Source organism: Nothobranchius furzeri, chromosome 1 (assembly GCF_043380555.1).
Source record: "Nothobranchius furzeri strain GRZ-AD chromosome 1, NfurGRZ-RIMD1, whole genome shotgun sequence".
Taxonomy (NCBI): Eukaryota; Metazoa; Chordata; class Actinopteri; order Cyprinodontiformes; family Nothobranchiidae; genus Nothobranchius; species Nothobranchius furzeri.
Window position 1 is genome coordinate 69,136,056 of NC_091741.1, and position 24,621 is coordinate 69,160,676.

A 24,621-nucleotide genomic window follows, 5' to 3' on the forward strand; every position below is an offset into this window, starting at 1 on the left:
TAATTAAAATGATTGGGATTAAATTTGCGTGGGACAGATGCGTTTGTGTGTTTCATGTAGCAAATATTGCAGCAAAAGAAAACGTTCATCCAGCATTCATTGGAGCACATTTGTGTCATTTTATCGTACTTATATAAGCACAAACCTAAGAATTTAAATTATTATTATTATTGTTGTTGTTGTTGTACTTTTTTCATTACTTTGAAAATTAAAATAGCATTACTATCTTTACTGCAGACTATAAACAGATCACAGCAATGAAAATACATGCATAACTTAGTGTACAGAGGTGGTTAGTCAGCACAGATAAAAGGGACTATTTAATACACACAGTTCGGATATTTATTCATTTGCTTCATGATCTTTTTTGTTTTTAATGATCTTTATTCATCCGTTTATTTGTTTATTTGTTTGTTTGTTTGTTTGGGGGGTCCCCGGTGTTTTAACATTGCTGTGATTTCCTTTGTGAGGCCCTTTGTGATTTTATTATTATTATTATTTTTTTTGTGATAGGTGCTAACTAAATTATCCTTACTTGGTTAGTTACTTAGTTGTGTTTGTTAAACTCTGCTGTAAACCTCAGATAAACACACCTAGGATCCATAAACACCAGCTGGTAAAAGTAAGAGTCAACAATGATAATGATGTTTTAAAGTGTTTATGAATTCAGTTGAGCACGGTGGCTGAAGGCAGCTCTGTTGTTCTGATCCACTTCAACAACGAGACAGGAGATTAAACAGAACAACAGGAAGAATAGTGCCAACAACCTCATATCGTTTAACTTCTATTTGGGTTTCTGTTTTCTTTGAAGTTTTCTTTATACATAGTAAATTAAAAGCAATGTCAAGCTTGGTGCTCAGAATATTTTTAAAGACGTTTACTATATGTTAGCATTATCTGGCTGCAGCTTGTGAACCTCAACGTTCTTTGGGACCACTGAACTAATGGTGCTGTATGACAGCAGCACAAATTATGTGAAACCAGAGAGGCAGTAAGTTCACAATAGAGATCAGAAACTAAATGTCCCCAGACGGTATCACCTGATACCAGTCAGTGAAAAACACCTGATATTTTAGATGAAGATTGGATTGGGACATATGTTAGTATCATTATTATAAAGGGGTTCAAATATATACGTGCAACACATTCACACACACACACACACACACACACACACACACACACACACACACACACACATACACACACACACACACACACACACACACACACACACTGAAAAGCCTTGAAGGACAATATTCTTCAAAGTTCAGAATCACTTTAGCTAACTTTAAATTCCTGAGAAGAGTAACTTCTGCGAATTTAAAACTTTCAGTCTGATAAAATGATTATTGTTACATCGTAGTGTCAGGCGATTTTTTTTCTCTTTTTTATTTCATTAAAAAAATAACAAATAAAACATATAAACAAGAAGAAATACATAACAAAAAAAATCAAATTTGAACGAAAAGGAGCAGAATGAAGAAAAACATCTTATAATATCTGCCCTCTTTTCCAGAAGAAATAATCAATTTATATACAATTTCCATTTGTCAGACACACATACAGATTCATTTTAAACTTTTTCCTGTTCTTAATTCCAGTGCGATCATGATCATTGATTTAATTTACATTTTCATAATTATTTAGTTCACTCAATTTGGTACATTTTTTGAATATATTAAATGACAGAGTTTTTTGAATTTCCCTTTTAAGGTTATTCCATAACTTAACACCATTTACAGATATATTCCATTCCTTAATTTTGATTTATGGTACTCTAAAATCCCAAGGGAATCTCTCTCTCTCTCTCTCTCTCTCTCTCTCTCTCTCTCTCTCTCTCTCTCTCTCTCTCTCTCTCTCTCTCTCTCTCTCTCTCTCTCTCTCTCTCTCTCTCTCTCTCTCTCTCTCTCTCTCTCTCTCTCATGTAGCTGGTATTTTAGCTCTGGTGTTAATACATGGTGGGAAGAACAAACGATCGCCCCCTCAGCGGCCATGTCTGGACATTATAGAGGATAAAAATGGCTAGAAGAAAAGTAAAGCACACCTCTACCTTTCGCTCAGTCCCTGCATGTTCTAATCCCTCTCCCCCAGCACTGCTTGTAAAATGAGTTGTGTTCTTTGGTGAGCATGTGCAAAGAATATTTATTAGTTCAATAAAGAGCAAAACTGCTTTCCCCTCAGACCTTATAAGCTACAGACGACACCTCATAAATATTCAGTGTCTCACAGCCATTGTAGCATTTTTGCTGAAGGCAGCTCAATTGCAAAGGAGGCGATCCTGCGTAATTTACACTATTATTTGTCTCATTTGTAGCCTATGACTCTTTGTTTCTCTTCTGCTTTCCTTTGCTTTGTTTAGTTCAATTGTTGATGAGAATAAATTCAGCCTCGCCCCTGAGGACATGGTGTCACTTACAGCAGTTTAAATTGGGCATCAGGAGAGTAGAGAGCTATAGAAAACATTAAATCTTTCAGGTATGTGTGTTTTACAACCCTCTAAAGGCCTGATAATGGAGAATACCCCACCTTACCACCTACACTCCATCCTTTGTCATCAAACATAAGGCGTGTTGGATTTTTGCTGCTTTATTAGTTCCACTCGGTGGCCAGGGTATGCTGCAGTGAGGAGCTACTGGAAAATGAAGAAGTCAGCACAAAACACTGTTGTGTTGACCACTTAATTGGTCCCTGAAAACGGCACGTTGATGATAAGGGGCTTGGAAGATGCATGCTGGAATGAGTCACAGAGGACCGATCTGAGAGAATACATCTGAGTTTAGGATTGTCCAAAGAGTTCTCAAGTGGAAGGCGGATTCCAGCGCTCATAGCTGATGAAACATTCACAGCTGGTGGGCGTCTTGTTAGCAATAGAATGAGCAGGGGAAAATTAAACAGGGTGTTCCCACAGAATAACCTGAGTTACGTCTTCAGTAGTATTACTTCCCTATATTATTTTCATTTCATTGGGTTTATTTCTCAATTCTAATTTTTGCTTTTTTTTTTTTTTTTTTTTTTTTGTTTTGGTCACGTTCTGCCCCTGCCTTCCTGACTGTGTCTCTCTCCTGCCCTGATTAGCCCTTATTGTTTTCACCTGTCCCTTGTTTACCTGCCCATGTGTTCCTGATTTCCCTGTGTATTTATACCTCCCTCCTTGTGCCAGTCTTTGTCAGATCATTGTTTGTGTTAGCTGTCAGCGTTGTGTTTTGTCCTGCCGTTCCCACTCTATTATTAAAACCATTTTACTTCATCCGAGCCTGCATTTTTACCTCCTGAGCTGCCTCTCCACACATGGTTCATCATCTCCTCACCTGCAATCATGACAGTTTTTTTTTTGCACCAAGTACTGCAGCTGCTTCCTAGTGTTGTGATACTCGCACATATGGCAATAAAACCCTTCTTATTCAGATTCTGGTTCTACAGCGGGAGCATAATATCTCAGGATCAACTGGACCAACTTAAAGTAAACTCTCAAAAAAGATCTACAACTGAATAGGTTTCATTACCTAATTGAAGGTGGCCATGGCAGCTTTTTACCACAATGTATTAAACTAATGAGTGAATGACAGCTTTAAAGTAAGTGCATCATACTCAACACTGATTCCAAGAGCAGTGCCAAATGTCTTCAATAGTATTTTCAAGACTTTGCTAAAATTGTAGTTCTTTAATTTCTCAACATAAAATGATTTCCTTTAAAGGGGCATTATGGAAGTTTGACAGCCAAAACATGTTTAGAAATAATAAATTTCTTCATCATACATTCTCCTGCAATGCCCTGGTCCTGTAGAATGAGCCCTGGCATTTTTACTGTGATTGCCTGTTTTTCTGTAAAATCACAGAAAAAGAGAGCTGCTCAGGTCGAGCAGGCTGCTTCATGCGCGTTCACGCTCAGGCATAGCCCTCCGAACCGTTCTTTGAACGTTGTTTCAGCTGTCATCAGGATATAAATGTTACAGATATCAAAGACATCACTGGTGCTTTAGCTCGCTTAGTGAAGCGTTGGGCTTTCCTGCAAAAGACCCGTGGTTCAATTCTGGATGTGAACAAAATTTTGAGTTTTTTTTTTTTTTTGCATTAATGGTATATTTTTTACAGTAAGATGCCCAAATTTTTATTTGAGACTCGCCGAAAGGCATTGAATTCACCGACAAAAAATAGATGTGGGTTGAACTTTCATTTTGGAACAATTTTTCAAGCAAGGGAAGGGCATGATCTGAGCATGCAGGAAGACTGACCCATCATAAACCTTTGTCGGCTGTGCTGAAGAGAAAGATACAGAACCAAATTATTTAATTAATTAGCTGCGCATTCTCCTTTCCTCTGTCCTCCAGGCCACACACACACACACAAGGGACTGTCTCAGCTGTTATTTTCGTTAAGGAGTGTGCACGTACAGCATGCACACCTCGTGCACGAGCCTACTATTGAAGCTGCTGTTACGCTTTTGGCCTGAGGGGGCAATCGCGAGCATAAAAATTCAAAACTCCATAAAGTCCCTTTAAAGGAAAGTGGATTTTTTTCTGTCTACTCCAGGGGTAGGCAACCCTGGTCCTAGGGAGCCACAGTCCTGCTAGTTTTCCAAATATCTTTGTTGTTCCTGCTGTTACCTGGATCAGGTGTGTTCAACCAGTTAGAAACTGCAGGTTCATGCATGGCTGGAAAACATGCAGGACTGCAGCTCTCTAGGACCAGCGTTAGCCCTGGTCTACTCAACAACACATGAGCATTTGAAGAATCAGGTGGTCCTGCACCCTTCCAATTACTGGACCACCGGCTCTAACTCCTGATTTGCTGCCTCTAAACATGATTGCATGTGATTTGAATTATTAAGCACTCATTAAATCTATTAGATTATTATAAGATTTTATAAATTAATGAAAATAAAAGTAAATTTTCCTTAAATAGCTTTTTAAGTTGTTGTTTATTTGCTATTGTCTGCCTTCATAATGAGCTGTGTTGTAGTAAAGCTAGTCTGCTGTTTTTATCAGTCATTCTTGGCAGATGGGGACCAGCTCACCACCATAGGCTTGAGGAAGGTTTCAATGTATTCACACAGATAAACCTCAACATGTCACAAACTGGAGGTAGATCAGGAAGCAGGAGGAGTGGGGGTGCCATGTTTGTGTATCCTCATCCTCTCTAAAGCAAGAATCCAACTGACAGTCAAATAAAACATGTGACTTTTACGTCAATAAAACAGCCTTTGGTAGGAGCATGAGGCTAGAGGGAGGCTACAGATAACTTAGCTTTGCAGTTTTAAATTCTCGATGCTTCAGGCTGATGAGTGCAATTTAAAAAACATGTTATAGTGTTCTAAAATACTCTAGTTATCAGCTGGAGTGAGACTCGCCACTACATCAGAGAAAAATCCCCCTGCAGTTTTCACCCACCTGCTATTTCATCCCAACATATGGCATTTGGTGGCACAAAGATCAGAAACACCTTCCAAGATCAGGGCTGCAGTCACTGGTCCAAACAGACTCCAGTGCAAAATGTTTAAAAAAAGAGCAGCGAGGAAATGAAAACGGTTTCAATATTTCAGGATAGGAGACGAGTTTAAATTTTATCTTCTGGTGATAGATCAGTGTCTTCTTTTGATACACAAGTGAAATGAAGGGAGGAAAAGGCTTGTTGATGGAGAATCTGCAGAAAACAAGAACTATAAGTTTTATCAGCTGTCATCTACATAAACCCTGTACCCAAACACTTCCTGGATAAACAACAAGGGTAACAGGAAATGAAAAGTTAATTATATCCAACAAATGTGCAAGTGTTACATAGAATGAGCTGTGAAGACATAATGGCAAAGTGCTTTTTGGCTTATTATTATTATCATTTTTATTTTTTCCCATGGAAAGGATACATTTTTTCAATAGTTCTTCCGCACATACGTCATGAATTAACACTGAATGGAGAACTAATGGAGAGATGAACATCCTTCTCATGTTATTTTTCTGGTTTTTAACGTGTTATCTGCCTTTTCTTTGTTGTGATGTGAAACAGGTACAACTCTGTGATCCTTTAAATTCTGGGAAAAAAAGGTGAAACCTTGCGACATCTAAAGCTCATAATAAAGAGCATTTCTGTTTTTTGAAATTAGAAACCAATGTGTGAATGAGCTGATTTGGGTACAAACTTGAATTTAACATATTTAATAAATATGTGTACAGTATATATGTTTAAAAGGATAACCAAATCTAGGCAGTAAGCTGATCACTGTCTCACTGAGCTCAACGTGCTGATGTCTCAGTCACATAATGAAACTCCAGCACTTGCAGAGACTTAGCTGCAAAGAAAGGAGATTTTTCAGAAAATATAGGCAGAAAGAAACATCTAGGACGTATTTCTGTCGTGTAGACTTGTACAAATTGTTCCAGCAGCTCATTTTTAAGGACGTGGCATTCAGGGAAATCATGCACGCGCAGCCCATGAGCTCTGGGACTGTTTAGAGCGTTTCTACGGTAAATGACTCGGGTGGATGGTGTTAGCAGAAGGGCCTGAAATGCGGAGCAGATTCGAGCCGTTTGTTTCCACCTCCTTTATTGCTGTTGTCACTTGTTTTTAATGAAAGTGGAGTTCAGCTGAAGAGGACGATTTATTTGTACAGACGCACCGCAGCAGGACAAGCACAGTCGCTTTGATTAGCCTCCACAGCATGAACACATCTTTATGTCTGTGTGTGTGTGTGTGTGTGTGTGTGTGTGTGTGTGTGTGTGTGTGTGTGTGTGTGTGTGTGTGTGTGTGTGTGTGTGTGTGTGTGTGTGTGTGTGTGTGTGTGTGTGTGTGTGTGTGTGTGTGTAGGTGTGTGCCTGTCCTTGTTTTAATGTAATTTTGTGTATTTTTGTGTATGTTTCATGTAATGATTAAACACATTTGGTCACTGGAACATTTGTTCTATCTCTATTTTTATCTGCATGAATTAAATGCCCAGCCATCTCTGCAGAGAAACATTGCTAGTGATTAACTTTAATCCTCTGTCTGCTTAGTTAAACTTCTCCTCAGTCAGTCAGTGTTCAGTCATAACTTAGCAACCTTAAATTAGCATGGGAAGTCTGTCCAGCTTTGGACGTCTCTGCGTGTAAAAAAAAAAAAAAAAAAAAAAAAAAGATGTGCACTTGGCTTTAGATGCTGCTTTTCCACAGAGCGGATGGATTAAACACTGTTAAAAAAAGTTCTATATAAAATGCAAAGTCATTTTTTATTTCCTGGCTGGCTGCAGCTGATCAAAGCTGCCAGAGATGATCATAATTTAAGGAGTGTACAGTATGATTGCTGGGGTTAGGGTTAGGATTAGGGTTTGGGCTAACCCTAACCCACATCATCCCGCTTCTCTTCAAGCTTTACTGGAACCAGAGTTGATTTTCTGCCATTTGTCCTGAATATTTAAACTGTTTTGAGTATTTTATTGGCATTTAAATCAGACTAAAATATTTACTTTCACTTGTACTCAGAACAGAACTGAAAAATGTGGGACCAATTTGCTTTGACTTTTGTGGCCAGTTTATGTTACATCATTGTGTAACATCTTGGAATCAAAAATGGTACTGGTGATACTAATTTCAAAATAAAATACACAAAATCGTATCTTATTGATGCATTATCGCTGGTTCATAACAAAGTTTTTCTTTTATTGTGAAACAAAAACAGATTCTTAAAATTCATGAATCTCAGCGTGTTAGCTTCATTCAATTCAAAATTCAAATTCTAAAATACTTTATTAATCCCAGAGGGAAATTCAGTTGTTTCAGTACACACAATTCCAAGATCAGACACCCCCGACCGAGAGGATAGCTTTGCTATGCAAAAAAACACCTCAGACAGATATGGACACAGACTTCAGACGATACACAACATAAGTGTCCACTAGGTGGGAAGGTAGGGTTGGGACTCTCCTCATTTCAGAGCGTGCAGCCGCAAGAGCGGCGCTCACCACCTCCGTTTGGAAAGGGGAGGGATCCGTCAACTCTCTCCTTGATCGAATCCACCTTCTGTGCCAGAGCCTGAATCTCAGCCAAAGTTCCAAGCTTACGACTCATCTCGACAATTATATGAGTTTGTGAGTTTACAGCGCGATGCATTCCATCCCTGAGCTCCGGGATTAAGCCAATATCCCTTGAAAGCTCGTTAATTTTCCGGTATGCCAGGTAACCGCTCAGGCCAAACAGCAGGAATCCCGACACCAAAACGACTAATATCCAAACATCTTCAGAATCCTCTACACAGTGGAGAGAGACAGATCAAGTTCCACAGTTTCCAGGAGTCCATGGTATACCCAGCTGGCTCTGTCCCAGATGGGCATCCGGAAGCCCCATCTCCCGTTCTCATCGTTGAAAAGATTTTGTCAATCGCATTGAGAAAAAAACTGACCAGATCCATGTTTAATAATTTCCACTTACTAGAAAAAATGCAGAGAAGCGCAGTGCACAGGCAGACAGGACAGAGAGCCTTGGGAGGAGCAGGGGAGGGAGAGGAGAGGAGAAAAAAGCGTCTGTACACTTCAAGAGCTGGAAGAAGAAGGCACATGTGCACAAGGATATTTTAGCTGAATGGTAGCTTTTAAAGAATTAACACAAAGTACAAATACCTTAACATCACTAACTAAAGGTTTAACTGAAAAGCCTCTGCTTCACTGAAGCTGGAGGCTGAGTGTTGTGAAATAAAAAAGAGATGTCTGAGTTCATACACTCAGAGTGCAGCTACAGTGGCCTGTGACTCACTGCCAGCCTGTCCTCCATGACAGTTAATGAGCTGTTACCTCTTTTTTATCTGACCTCTCCTGCTGCATCCCCATCCTCTGTTTCACTGAAAAGCCATAAAGCAAACTGGATATCTTTCCTTCTGTCCTTCACTCGATGGTTATTTAATGAACTGTTGGGGTATAAAAGCAGAGAGAAGAGGAATTTGATGGGTATTAGCTTCTCCTCATCCTCTTCCCTTTCTGCATCACATGCTGCAAGGCATGTCAGGAGAAGACAAACTATGACATCCCTCCACCCCTCCTTCATGCCAGACAGTGAGAGGACTCTGATGGAGGGATCCAGAACAAAGCCAAAATGCGGGAGGAGAGAAAGATTCAGAGGACTTGGGTTAGACCATGGAAAACCATTCTGAAATAAAACACACTGAACATGTAATTCTAGGTGGTGTTATGGATAAACTGTCTGATGTCTCGGACATATCAGAGCTTTTACTCAGTCAGGTGGCTCAGCAGGGGGTTTATTAAAAAGGGTGTATTTATCTCTGAGTTTATTTATGTTCTGTTCGGTTCTGCTCCATCTAGTCAAACTCCAAAAGTCACATAAAGATTATGTTTTATTTGTCCAATGTTGCATAGCAACTGATGTTTTGTATGCAAAGCAATCTTATAAGAAAAAGTTGAAACCTTTTTAGGAAACATGGATATATGCAGCATGCACAAGCGCTGCAATCTTGGTGTCATCAGAATCTCAATTAGAAGGAATATTCATCAAAACTGTAACTGCAGCCTAATCAAATGTAAAAATAAAATACAAAGCAGATTGTGAACCATAACAAGTGGTTTTGTTTTTAAATATAATAAGACTGTGGGAAAAGTACTAAACGTTTCAATTGAAAATGGAAAAAGAAACTAAAAAGAATTTCTATTCCCTCATGCTGTTCAGACTTAAGTTTTAACTACATGTTGATAAAAGATGGAGTTTCATTTAAAAACCTTAAAATTAATATTATCCACAATATTTCACAAAGAATCAAGTTGTTGCATAATTTCTTTGTAATTCTAAGTATGTGTTGTGAATGATTCAGGAACAACCACATAAGTGTTTAGCTCTTCATAAAACTGGTTTTCCCGTTTGCAGTTGCTAATGTTGGTAAGTGGTGCAGCTATTTTTTAGTAGAGTCACAACGAATGTAGACGTCCATTCAAAGATTACTATAATTTTGTTGTGTAATTAGTTTGACTTGTATCAAACAGACATGGTTGACTTCAACAGCTAGAATAAGGAGAGAGTTTGTGTTGGACATTAGACTAAGTTTAATCAACCGTGTTAGCCATCTTGAATTTGATTGGCAGCTGAGAAGGACAGCCGTGATGACCTTATCTTACTGGACAACTAATAATGTCCAAAAAATGAACTCTGATAACATCCAAAGCATTGCTGCTACTACTCTATCAGTAGATCACGTTTCTAAATTCTGCAGGTTATCATGATTTCTTCATCCTGGAACCTCTGAGAGGTCAGTCGTTTGGATGAACTATCAAGTCATTTGTGTCTCCTCAGTTAACCTTGGTAGATTGTGTCAAAAAATTCATGATGACACCAGCAAGCACTAAGGATGCAGGCTGGATGGACACTAAATGGAAACAGATATGGGATACGTGTGTGTAGATTATCTGTCGTACAGGGCATGGTAATCTAGAAGGTTTGGTTAGAAACAACTGGACTTGTATTCTTCAGACAACCTCAGACAAGCTGGATAAAATCTGTTGCAAGTTACAACTGACCGCAACGGTTCCTTCAGAATAAAAGCTGAACCTCATGACCCCTTCAGGGTCTCGGAGACGCCAGTGATAACTTGTCGTGACCTGGAAGCGTTCCAAGACTAGTTTGGTTAGCACCGCTGCTTTTCTACCGGCTTCGGTACCAAGGAGGGTCCACGAGGACCTCAGCATTCTGGATCTGACGGAGGCTTCCCCTGGGTACGTAGACCAACAGATGGCGTTTCATGTGTTATAAATCTCCTACTAAAGTTTAGAGCGAAACATTCACTCCTACTCTGAACTAACTGCTTCTCCGGATCCGCTGGTTCTGAATAACATTCCACACACACACACACACACACACCATCATCATTCATCACGTCTCACTCCACCTTAGCCCATCAGTACACAGAGTGTTTAAGTTAGTCTTGTTTAAATTGTGTAGAAATAAATTTCTTAACTATTTTAAACCTGACTCTCTCCCTTTCTTTGGAGTTAATACGAAGTGTTGCTTAATCCCTGCAATAAAAAGTTCTGATCTTCAGGTTAAAATAGTCAAAGATCCATCAGATCGATATTTCATAATTCCATGGAATCTCACATTTCATGGTTCATAAGTAAGATGTAAACGACCCATTCTTTACATCATTTATCATCATTTAATTGGATGTTGGAACATATGACTCATGTAGAGAATGAGCCCCCTGAGCTAACTTTAATGACTCTTTTCCTCTTTTAACCGGACTCCTGCAACCTTACTCCATGCCTGTGTGTGTGTGTGTGTGTGTGTGTGTGTGTGTGTGTGTGTGTGTGTGTGTGTGTGTGTGTGTGTGTGAGTGAGTGAGTGAGTGAGTGACTCTGACTTGATATACCTCCCCAGTGGCCTCGAGCGGTCCTCAGACTGTGACAGGAAGAGTAATTGGCCATCAAAAAAATCCGGACCCCTTCCCTCATTCGCCGCTCGCCTCCGGCAAGTGGAATTAGACTTCGAGTTGAACCTGGGACACTGAACACAAACTCTGTGTCCATGTGTGTGTTTGTGTGTTTGGTATCACGAGGCTAAGTGTGACCTTAAAGATACATGATCGTCTTATCTGACTGTGATGCAGCCTGTTGACTCATGAAACATATTTCCTTATCCAGCTGTTTCCGAATTGTCTTATTTTTTACTCCAGCATGATTAACTGAATATAAATAAAAATCACAATCTAAAACCTGGTAACATGTATAACTTGAATTTGTGCACATGTTCTTGTATTTCCTGCCTCTTGTAATTTCATGGAAAATGCTCAAAATGTAATCTTTCATCACCATTTTCTCGAGTGAGTTATGAATATTTATGTCAGGCACTGATCTGATATCAGTCAGTAACAGCTGATCGCACAGCCCCAAAGCAGCTCTGTGAGAGAACTTAGATGAAAAACATAACTGAGTTGTATTGAGTTAAAAGCCTTGAAGTCCAAAAGCTCAGCCTAAAGCAACAGCCCTGAGCAGAAACCAGCCTTTACTAAAGCTTCTCACAAACAACTTTTTGTGTAATTCTTACATTTACAACTATTTTCATAAGTGTATTTGATTCAAACACAGTTATTGCAACAAAAAAGTGTAAATCCTGACTTTTTCCTTGTTTTCCAGATCACTCACAGTGCTTTATAAGTACAATCTAAATCACACGGAACAGTAAGAACTTATCAGTCACCCAAACAGATCATTCTAAGGCACCAACCCAGATGAAACATTTTATTTTGTGTGAGCAGGGCCTAGCAAAAAGTCAAATGTTCCTTTGCAAATAAATTTTCTTGATATTTCATTCACATGTTAAATAAATGTGTTTGGGTGTTTTTCTGTCACTCCTCTTGGCTCATAAACTCCTAGTATCTTATTCTTCTTTCAAACAAACATTTTCTACAAACACGTGGATGTGTACACCTTTACAATATCTGTTAAGTGATTTTGTGACTTAAAGACAAACAGTTATTTGTTTTTATGCTGTGTTGTTGGTTTGTTGGTTATTTGGCTGGCTGGTGAGGTATTTATTTGACTCACTTCGTTTTCATCTTCTGCCTTCGTAAACCGTCTGCAGCACCAGACAAACACGAGCTACCTCATCTGCCTTTAAATAAAAACATTTCCCAACTAGGGCCCAGCGTAGAAATTATTTTTGAGATATTTTAATGAACATTTCTGACACTGATCTGAGAGTTGACGATTTTTTCCCCATTTAGATTCAATACTGAGTAAAAATATTTTAAAACAAGATAAATGAAAACAATGACATCACTTTTTTTTTTGCCCGACAGAAAGCATCCAAAAGAAATGAAAATAGGAAAACATTAATGATGGTGAATGAGGCAGAACATCTGTAAATAAGATTTGAAGAAAGTAACTCGTTAGACCAAGATGGATGCCGTAAACTAACTTGTAAAAATAAATCTTCTAGTATTGATTTTTTAAAAATAAAAAAAATCAGTTAAAGTTTTAAATTTATGAAGGTATTTTTACTGATGAACCTTCACTGAACAGTACGTTTCAACTCTCAGTTTCCTCAATTGTTTGTTTACTGATATTACATAATAAAAAATAACAACTTCTCATTTTTCTCCTCTTTGTGCCATCTCTGCAGGCCCTCCTGTCAACGTAACCTGCAACATTTTTATCAACAGTTTTGGGTCCATAGCTGAAACAACAATGGTAAGTTCATCTATCATCCCTATCATTTAGCACCAGGTCTAAAAGTGAACATTTCCAACTAATTTATTTGACACTCCTGTCTGCACGTGGATGTTAATAGTTAGGTCTCTAATGGAAACTGTCTAGTCTCACCACAACTCCATTTCAGCTCCAGTAATTTCCACAGAAAAATGAAATAAATTAAAAGCAGTGCTAATATTCTACACATCCAAATTAAAAAAAAGACCTCTATTTGTAAATTTATTTCCTTCATTGTGTCCATCTCTCAGCATCACCTTCATGGCGATTGAAGGAACACCACAGTGGCTGCAAAATGGCTGCGTGTTTGCAAGCAAGCAAGGAGAACTTTACACTTTGTCATTACATGGAAAATCCATTACTCTGAATATAGCAGAAGCCCCAGCATCCACCGAGCAACAAGGCTCACAGCAGATATTTTTGTGTTCGTTTGGAAAAACACTTCCACTAAAGCGTTGAGTCTGTCCAATTCCTCTGCAGGGAATCTGAGGTTAAACCACACCCTCTTAAAAGTTCTGCTCACAAGTCTATTTTCAGAAAAGTCGAATGATGCAAAAATAAAATGTTAAATTTGTTTGAAATTTCACTAAAAATCTTTTAGTACCCATAATCACAAGAGCATACGTTTGTGGTGTTTGGGACACATTTTTGGGTTGTTTGAGTTTCTTTTCAAGGAATAAATATCTTGGTTCATTTCTGTAAATGAGATAAACAAATTTAGAGAACGACTTACGTTACTTCTAAGGTTTTTGATGCCATAATAGTGCCATAATAGTGTTTATTTCATATACCATAATTGTAGTATTTCACACGCGCGCGCACACACACACACACACACACACACACACACACACACACACACACACACACACACACACACACACACACACACACACGAGGGAGATTGTTTTGATGTTTGATACTAGCCTAAAGTTACAAGTAGGTTAGCGAAAATGCTAGTGTATACAAAGCGGCATGTTGATGGATGGAGCAGATTTTTCTGCTTGCCATGCTCTTTCTCAAATGTAGAAAATAAACTTACATTAAGTAATTGTGTTTTTTCTATTACTTTTAATTATATTAATAATTAAATTAAACATATGTGTGTTGAGATGAGTGGATGAGATCCAGCCAGAGTTCTTTAAGGCTCTGGATGTTGTAGGGTTGTGTTGGCTGACGCAGCTCTGCAATGTCTCTTGGACATCCGGGGCAGTTCCACTGAATTGGCAGACCAGGGTGGTGGTCCTCATATCTAAACGGGGGGACCACGTGTGTGTTCCGACTACAGGGGGACCACACTCCTGAGTCTCCCTGGTAAAGTCTATTCAGGGGTTCTGCAGAGAAGAAGAAGAAGAAGAAGAAGAAGAAGAAGAAGAAGAAGAAGAAGAAGAAGAAGAAGAAGAAGAAGAAGAAGAAGAAGAAGAAGAAGAAGAAGAAGAAGAAGAAGAAGAAGAAGAAGAAGAAGATCTTTCCTATAGCGCCTCTCAAGATAAAAATCACGAGGCATTTCACAAAAACAAAAATGTAAAAATATTTTTACAAAATTTAGAAAATGATTAAATATATATTTTAAATGAGCAAAAAATAGACAATTGTGATTAAAAATGTAAAGAAAGCGAGAGTGAATAGGAAAGAAGGAAATCAGTGGATCCTGAGGGAGAGCAGAACAAGGAGGGAGGGATGAAGGTCACACAAAAGCCAGCCTGAACAAGTGTGTTTTCAGTTGCTTTTGTTTTTACCCATGTCCTGTCTGGCTCTGAAGAAAACAGAATTACTGTCTGAATGCTGGTGACCAGCCTTACAGATTCTACTCTCAGGTGGAGCATCAAAGCATCTGCTTTTAATGTCACGCCTGATACTTAAAACTTTATTGTTATTGTTTTTTGAATGCTTTGTAATTCCACAAAAATACACAATCAATGATGAACAAGACTCTGCTTCTAGACCTGCAGAAGGACAGAGAACAAAGAAAAAGGGAAGGGACACACATCAATACAACAGGAGCTATCACTGTATCAACTTGTTGAAGAAATGTAAAATCAGCATTGTTTTACTGAACAATCACACGATAATAAATCGCAGTGCATTTAGTGCCAACCACAGCCTTAAGACATGTGTTGAACATTTCTGTCTGAGGTGTTTTTGCATAGCAATGCTGCCCTCCCTGTGGAGGGTAACTCTGAAGTGCCTTTTTTTTCCTCCACCTGAACCAGTCCTCATGTAACCCCTCTGATCTCTATTAAGGTAGCGCGACTCAGGGTTGCAAATGATCACAGTCACCAATTCTTGTCATGTCTTGTCACTAGCCTGTATGTCTGATCTCTGAGTTGTGTGTACTGAAACTCTAATTTCCTTCTGGGATTAATAAAGTATCTTTGAATTTGAATCGGATTGAATTTAATTGAATTGAACATGCCCAAGTCCATACTTATGAGAGCACCATGTGAGCACCTGTGTGGTGGACTGGTGGCCACATGGTGGTAACCAGCCATTCATCATCATCATCATTATCACCCTTATTTATAAAAGCACCTTACAGACATATATCATGTCACCAAGGTGCTGCACAAGACTAAACTAAAAAGATAAAAACAAAGAATATATAGGAACCCAATAAAAAAATTAAAACAGCAAAATACAAAACATCAGTTAACACACAGATTTAAAAGTCAGATTATAATAATGGGTCTTCAGCGGCTTCTTAAAAACCTCTACTGACGTGGACAGTCGCACAGATAATGGAAGATCATTCCATAATTTTGGGCCTGCTACCGAAAAAGCCCTGTCTCCTCTTGTTTTGAGCCTCTTTTCCTCCCCATCCCCACACATTTTTCTCCTCCTGCTCCCTCACATCATCACACAATCATGCACATAGGACCTTGGGGGATGGACAAGTCAGGGGGTGCAGGTATGGACCCCATTTCCGCATTCCTGTGGCAACCAGCCCCCCAATTTTATTTGCACCTTAAACACTTCCACCAATGACATTCCACGCAAACACACACTTAGGGCCTTGGGAGTGAGCACATTCAACGGCATTTGGCAGGGGGGTTTTCAGCCTCATCCCGAGTGCCGGTGCCCACTTCCAATTTTAAACTGCACTTAGACACTGAGGGCTGTGGGTGCAAGTGGGGTAGTGTGGTGGCATCAGCTGGCGTAGGCCAGACGATGCCCGCACTGTCCGCTCATCACAGCCATGGAATACACCTCATCAACACTCACTAACACTATATTGGAGCAGGCGGAGGGAGGCTAGGGGTCTTAGCACACCTCTGTTGTCACTTGGCTTCCTGGGGCTGGAGGCTAGGAGGGAGAGCTGGCAGTCTGGTTGGGGTCTGGTGTGGTGGGTTGCTTTGCTCAGAGTTGGGTGGGGGAGCCTGCTCATCAGCACCCCAGCAGACAGGGTCGAACTCTGGGAACCGGTAATGGTTGTACCCCATGTGCAGCAGTACCAAGACCAGAGTGAATAGGGTGTGTATGGGGAGCATAAGTGGGTGTCCGGCATGCATTTTTGTAAGTCCTAGGTTGTATGTGTATGTGTGAGCATGAGGGAGGGAGTGTGTGAATGTGTTTGTGTATGACTGTATATGTCAGGTGGGGCCTTTGACTCCTCTCTTCTCCTGGGACTTCTTTTGATGCTATACATCTTCATCTCCCCTCTCCCTGCCACACCTGGAGTGGAGTGCGGTGCCTTGGTCTGCCTGAGTGTTCATGGCTCCCCAATCAGGAGGTTTAAGAGTTTTGGCGTCTGCCTGATTAATCCCGGTGGCTGCCTGGTGGGATCTGGGTCCCTGGGCTCTGCTGCATCTCCAGCGGGGCTGGTCATCCCTGGGTCCCAGGTCGCTGGGTTCGCCCGCAGCCTGTGGGCTTGCCGCTGATAGCTCCCGGGACTCTGCCGGCTGCTGGTTGTGCCCTTAACCCCAAACCCCCCCCCCCCCGGGGCAATCCTCTGTGCCTCTCGAGGGGGTCAGGGGCTTTTCTGGTTGCAGTCTCCCTGGGGTCCCTGTGCTCTGGGGCAGCCCTTGGATCCCTAGGACTTGGAGCTCCCTCCATCTCCTACACATCTTTGGGGCAGATCTGTGGCCCCTCACACTCTATTGGACGCTCCTATAGAGAAACCTTACATATACAAGCGCGTGTACACACACAGGTGCTCACATGGTGCTCTCATAAGTATGGACTTGGGCACGTTCAACACATGTCAGCTGTGGTTGGCACTTAATGCACTGTGATTTATTATTGTGATTGTTCAGTAAAACAATGTTTTTATATTTCCTCATCAGGTTGACGCAGGTCTAGAAGCAGACTGTTGTTCATCATTGATTGTTTTTGTGGAACATCCCCCCCCCCCCCCCCCCCCCTCCTTTTGTCTCTTCCTTTCCCTTTCACTTCTGTCTCCGTGTCTGGTCGAAATTACAAGAATCAAAAACAATAACAATAAAGTTTTAAGTATCAGGCGTGACATTAAATGCAGAAGCTTTGATGCTCCACCTGAGGGTAAATCTGTAAGGGTTGTCACCAGCATTCAGACATCAATTCTGTTTGCTTCACAGCCAGACAGGACACGGTAAAAAAAAACAAATAATAAAAAAAAGTGACACTGAACTGAAAAGTACATATCAGTTTCAGGTTAGTTACAAACAAAATAGTTTATTGATAACGATTTATCTTTCTTTGTTTGTTTAATTTAACAAAATTGAGAATTTTATGTTTATTTTTTGTAGTTATTAAAATGTCTATTCCTGATTTGCTTTGCATATTTATTCTTTTGACCCTGCTTGTCGGCAGCATCAGTTTTCATTTCATGCCCATGCTTGTAATGTCCTAAAATCACCTAATGATAAGGCCGTTTCCCTTTTGTAAATTAACACAGCATCCCTCTGTGCAGCTGGCTTTGAGACCACATGGTAAAAAAGAATCATAAAAAGCACATCTCAGCCTCTTGGTGCAGCATTGTCGTAGCAGAGCAGATGCTACACCATAATGTGCGAGCGTCCGTAACCTCCTCCTGCTACCTGAGCAGATTCCAGGGAGGCGGCAGGATGTTATGACAGGCGTGGAATTAGAATATGGCTGCCGATTCTTCTGGAGTCGTTGCAGTTGTTGTTGATGTTGAAGGAAGCAGAAAAAGAGGAAGACGGGGAGGAGAATTTGTGTTCTTCATGCATGGTTTACTACTTGAGTTTAATACATGCAGAATGAGTGTGTTGCAGTGTAAGTACAGCACTTCCTCTGCTAATGGTTCCATCACAGCGTGCCAATGGAAGATGATAATTTAAGGGTGGTGTTTAACAGCCCAGTGGCCTCGTGTCTCACCCTCAAATGGACGTGAGAGCTGCCTGAGTGTCAATAACATTTTTAATAACGCAATTACTCAAATGAGTCACATGCACCCTTAATGATAAACCATACCCTGAAATGACTCATTTCTCATTCATATTACTTTTCTCTCATTTTATTCCAAAATTGCTTTTCCCTCATTTGAATGCTGGATTGGCCTGGCATTCATTTCTTGTCTTGTGGCCAAAATGTTTGTTTTCCATCCATCTGCGTCTGTGACAAGCCATTGTCTGGTGATGCAGCTTAGGATCGCCACAGTAGCTCGTTTTGACCCTTTCAAACATTAAGTGTTTTTTAACGGGTTTTTATCTGTTTTGTGTTTGATACTGATGCATAATTTTCCATTATATGTATGGAAGAATTTTATGAGTTTTGATTTACTGTTAATTAAATGTGAAGTTTTATTTTCATTAAATTATCTAAATGTTAAGCTGCTGTGCTATTAAAACATAAGAAAGTCATTAAATGTCTTCTCCAACCAAATAATTTATCACATTAGCTGAAATGTAAGAAACCAAAAAAATAAAAATAAAAATAAAATTACTTTGAACAAAAAAGCCTAACATCTTTTTAAAAAAAACAAATTATGCAAATAGACAAATAGTACAATAAAAATATTCCATATGCCTTTTGATATGATGCGTGTTGTTTTCGAAATCCGATGAGTCACTTTAAGGTGCATACACATGCGGAACGCCATCTTTGTTGTTTAATAGAAACTGAGTGTCATGGTGTGTGATGTACGCTGCTCAGTGCAGATTGGCTTGGTTAGAATTTTCAGGGCAATAGGAGAGTTCCCAGACCCATGCTTCCTTATGAGAATAAGGAACCATGGGTTCCTTATGGGTTCCTTTAACCATGGGTTCCAGACCCATGCTTCCTTATGAGAATAAGGAAGCATGGGTCTGGCTGATCAGACTAACTAAAGATAGGATTGGGTTCTAATTTTGCAATGAGCTGCTTCTGGGACACGTTAATTTCCACAGCTAACATAAGGAAGAAGCTGTTTCAAATGCAGTGTATAGTACGTATAAATATACTTCAGAATTACCCAAAAATCCATTTCATACTGAAGATTCACAAATTACAAAACTGGTTTTAAACTGATTAATACGAGACTGCAACCACGATTTATTGTTTTAGAATTTGTTTTTAGTCTAATACATTTTCCTCATTTTAAGTAGCCCCATTCTTTTCTGAGCTGAAACCAACAGCTGGCATGTTTGTGGCTGCTTTCTCTCCACCTGCACACACTCCTCATCTCTGCACCATTTCAAGTTATTTGTCACTTTCTCAAGCAGAAAAAGGCGACTCATTCAGGAAAGGTCAGGCTCATTTGTTTCATGTGAGATGTTTTGTGTAATAAACAGTGATAACCAGAGAGAGGGGCTTGGCAGAGGCGATTCCCATGCACGCATGTAAGGCGCGGTGGCTGATTGCTCCTTTAAATGCCACCTGCTGGAGCTGCTGGCATGGCCGAACCACGCCACTGCTATGCTTTTTCTGCTACGCCACACAGCTTAATGACAGTTTGAGCTCAGCCAAAGCAGCCCAGCTCCATATTCTGAGAATAATTGACAATTAGGGAGATGGAGGGGGAAGCTAAATGCCAACTCCACACAGATGATGGTCTAGCTGTGACTGAAACAGAGTGAGTGAGGAATGGATGGTGGAAGGTTATAGAACAAAACTCTGAGGAAACAGTGGTAAATACACCTGGATCAGTCTGACTACTGTAAAGCTGTACCTGATAAAAATGGGCAAAAGAAGAAAGCAAAATGAAGGTTCAAATTTTTTCTGTATGTCTATGTTGGCGGTCACAGAGCTGAAACACATAAAACTATTTCTAACACAATTTACTTTCTTCAAGAATTATAAGAGAAGAAACCATTCAGTCCAATTTAAATCAGGTTTCGTCCACAGATGTCTTCATTAGGATAGAGGTAGGGTGAAAACTAGATCAACCATGTTCCAACAGCAAACAGGTTCAAAAAGGAAACCCAGATATCTCACTCCCCTATGACACTCTCAAGCTCTCTCTAGGCATTCCCAAAGCATTCCCAAGCCAGAAGAGATACACAAACGCTCCAGTGAGTTCTGGGTTAGACACATCTTAAACACAACTAAACAAACTCTGTAAGGTAGGCATCTGATTAGATTAATTCAATTTTCAATTCAATTCAATTTTATTTATATAGCGCCAAATCACGACAAGAGTCGTCTCAAGGCACTTCACATAATAACCATTCCAATTCAGGTCAGTTCATTAAGCCAATCAGAAATAATGTTTCCTATATAAGGAACCCAGCAAATTGCATCAAGTCACTGACTAGTGTCAGTGACTTTACAGCAATCCTCATACTAAGCAAGCATAAAGCGACAGTGGAGAGGAAAACTCCCTTTTAACAGGAAGAAACATCCAGAGAATCCTGGCTCAGTATAAGCAGCCATCCTCCACGACTCACTGGGGATCGAGAAGACAGAGCAGGCACACACACACACACACACACACACACACACACACACACACACACACACACACACACACACACACACACACACACACACACGACAAAGTAATGTGTCTATAGTTATATTGTGATATCTTAGTAAATATTCTATTTGTAGTTATTTTGTGATATCTTAGTAAATATTGTATTTGGTGAGAGATAAACTTTATTGTATTTATCCTAGTGGATCTATAATTAAACGGGTAAACTAGCAGTAGCAAATCCAACGTCAAGGAAAGCAAAAAGTTATTATCAGGAGAGGGAGAATGTTTAAGTGGTTAGCAGCAGTGTGCTAGACGATGGCCCCCTCCATGAGGCCACCACAGCTCAGCAGAACATCGTTGTAGCTTCTTCTGGGGAGAAAAACACTTACAGAGAAAATAAAGTTAACAGCTGAAATTGCAGAAAATAATACAGTTAAAGAGTAGATTGTAGAAGAAAGCATTAGTGTGAAAAGTGGTCAGTGTATCCTCCAGCAGTCTAAGCCTATAGTAGCATAACTGCAGAGATAACTATGTATAATCTATCCTATTTAGATGGAGGCATGTTGGAGGCAGGGCAAGGGAGAGCCGTCTTTACTGACTGTACACTCCACCTCCCTCTACTCCCCCACTTGTCCAGATTTAGGCTAACATCAGATTTTAACCATAGACCCTATCAAATAAAAATGTTTTAAGCCTAGTCTTGAAAGTAGACAAGGTGTCTGCCTCACGGACTAAAGTTGGGAGCTGGTTCCACAAGAGAGGAGCCTGATAACTAAAAGATCTGCCTCCCATCCTAATTTTAGATATTCTGGGAACCACCAGTAAACCTGCAGTCTGAGAGCGAAGTGCTCGGTTAGGAACATATGGAACAATCAGATCACTGATGTTTGATGGAGCTTGATTATTCAGAGCTTTATATGTGAGAAGAAGGATCTTAAAATCTATTCTGAATTTAACAGGTAGCCAATGTAGGGAAGCCAAGACAGGAGAGATATGATCTCTCTTTTTAATTCTCATCAGAACTCTAGCTGTAGCATTTTGGACAAGCTGAAGACTTTTAACTAAATTCTGTGGACTTCCTGAGAGTAATGAATTACAGTAATCCAGTCTTGATATAATAAATGCATGAACTAGTTTTTCAGCATCACTCCTGGAAAGGATGCTTCTAATCTTAGCAATATTCCGAAGGTGGAAAAAGAAAATCCTACAAACCTGTTTAACCTGGGATTTGAATGACAAATCCTGGTCAAAGATAAGACCAAGGTTCCTTACTTTCTTCTCAGAGATTAATGTAATGCCATTCAGGTCAGGTGATTGACTAAGCAATTTTATTTTCTGGATTTCAGGTCCAAAGATGAGAACTTCCATCTTGTCTTGATTTAAAAGCAAAAAGTTTAGAGTCATCCAATTTTTTATGTCCTCAAGACAAGCCTGTAATCTACCCAAACCGATTGGGTTCATCAGGGTTAATGGATAAATATAACTGAGTACCGTCAGCGTAACAGTGGAAGTTTATCCCATGCTGTCTAATGATTTTACCAATTGGGAGCAAATACATAGTAAAAAGAATTGGTCCAAGCACTGAACCCTGTGGTACTCCACAAGTAACCCTGGAGTATGAAGATTTGTCATGTACATTTACAAAATGAAATCTGTCAGACAGGTAGGATTTAAACCAGCCTAGTGCCGTTTCTTTGATCCCTACAACATGTTCAAGTCTTTCTAAAAGAACATTGTGATCAACTGTGTCAAAGGCAGCACTAAGATCTAACAAGACTAGAACAGACACAAGATTCTTATCTGAGGCCATGAGAATATCATTTGTCACTCTCACTAACACAGTTTCAGTGCTGTGATACTCTCTAAAACCAGACTGAAATTCCTCAAACAGGGCATTGGTGTTTAAATGCTGACATACTTGGATGGCCACTATTTTCTCCAGGACTTTGGATAAAAATTGAAGGTTAGATATTGGTCTATAATTCATTGGGTCATCTGGATCCAGAGAAGGCTTCTTAAGTGAAGGTTTGATTACAGCAACCTTAAAATCCTGTGTAACATATCCATTTACTAATGATAGATTATATCTAGAATGGGGGCAGTAACCAGTGGAAATGCTTCTTTAAATAATTTGGTTGGGATTGGATCCAAAATGCAAGTTGAAGGTTTAGATGAAGCTAATATTTTTGATTAATCTGAAAGCTCAACTGGATCAAAACAGTTCAAGCACAGATGAGGTTCTACAGTCACCTCTGATGCTGCCTCACTTACTGAGGAAGAAGAAATCGCATTAGGGAGGATGCTAAAGATTTTGTTTCTAATAGAATTAATTTTACTTGTAAAAAATCCCATGAAGTCATTGCTGCTGAGGGCTAAGGGAATAGATGGCTCAGAGCTATGATTCTGTGTAAGTTTAGCAACTGTACTGAAAAGAAATTTAGGATTATACTTATTCTCCTCAATTAATGCTGAGAAATAAGCAGTTCTAGTTTGTCAAAGCTTATTTTTATAAAGCACAAGACTATTTCTCCAGGGTAGGTAGGCCTCCTCATGGTATGTAGAGCACCATGTTCCCTCCAATTTTCTAGAGTTTTGTTTTAGGGCTCGTAAATGAGAATTAAACCAGGGAGCCAACTTCCTGTCCCTAATTACCTTCGTTTTTAAAGGGGCAACATCATCTAATGCCACATGTAAAGAGGAATTAACATGATGAACTAAGGCATCAATTTGTGAGGGGCTAGAACTGAAAATATTGCCCTCTGCTACATGCCTCTGAGATGCTGAGGACAGTAAAGATGGAACTGTTGATTTAAAAGATGCAACTGCATTGTCAGATAGAGACCGACTATAGTGAAATTTACTTTCATGTCTCCAGAACTCAGTTATAAAATACTCAAAGGTTATCAGAAAGTGGTCCGAGAGGACTGGATTATGTGGAAAGATTGTTATTTCCTCACACTCTATGCCATAAGTCAGCACAAGGTCTAATGTATAATGGCAGGAGTGGGTGGAGCTATGTATTCTTTGAGTAAAACCAATTGAGTCTAAGATGTTACTGAAGGCTACATTGAGGCTATCATTTTCAATGTCCACATGAATATTAAAATCCCCCACTACATTGACCTTATCAGTATTTAGCACCAAATCAGATAAAAAATCTGAGATCTGATCCAAAAACTCAGAGTAAGGGCCTGGTGGACGATATAAAACTACAAACAAGAGTGGTTTTACAGTTTTGCAATCTGGATTAGGAAAACTAAGAATAAGATGTTCGAACGAAGATTACCAATCCATCGGTCTTTGTCAGACACGTGACCTGCCTGTAAACCACACACCCCCGGCGCCATCTTCGGTGTGTGACTCGCATTGCTAGGGGAAGCTGCAGCTGAGGTTGAAGCAGCACAAGAGTGAAAAGGATGGATAAAAAAAACAAGGATGGACGCATCCTTTACAGGGATAAACTTCTGAAGGAGGCTAAGGATCGGGATTTTCATAGACAGTCATCAACGTAGATCCCTACGACCTCAAAGGAAACTAGCAGAGCTCAGAAGTTTCATTACTGCCAAAAATATTTCACTTGAGTAAGCGTAGCACTACTTCAACATATTTCTAATCAAGT

The 24,621-nt window shown here is 39.8% G+C and overlaps 1 protein-coding gene across 2 annotated transcripts in view; it reads left to right on the forward strand.

Moving 5' to 3' along the window:
* Positions 1-24,621, forward strand: part of glra1 (glycine receptor, alpha 1) — a 209,743-nt gene that overhangs the window by 87,357 nt on the left and 97,765 nt on the right. For both annotated transcript variants that reach the window (XM_070549989.1, XM_015952019.3), the window contains one exon: positions 13,083-13,150. In XM_070549989.1, coding sequence (XP_070406090.1) covers positions 13,083-13,150 — 68 coding nt within the window. The remainder of the gene's footprint in view (positions 1-13,082; positions 13,151-24,621) is intronic.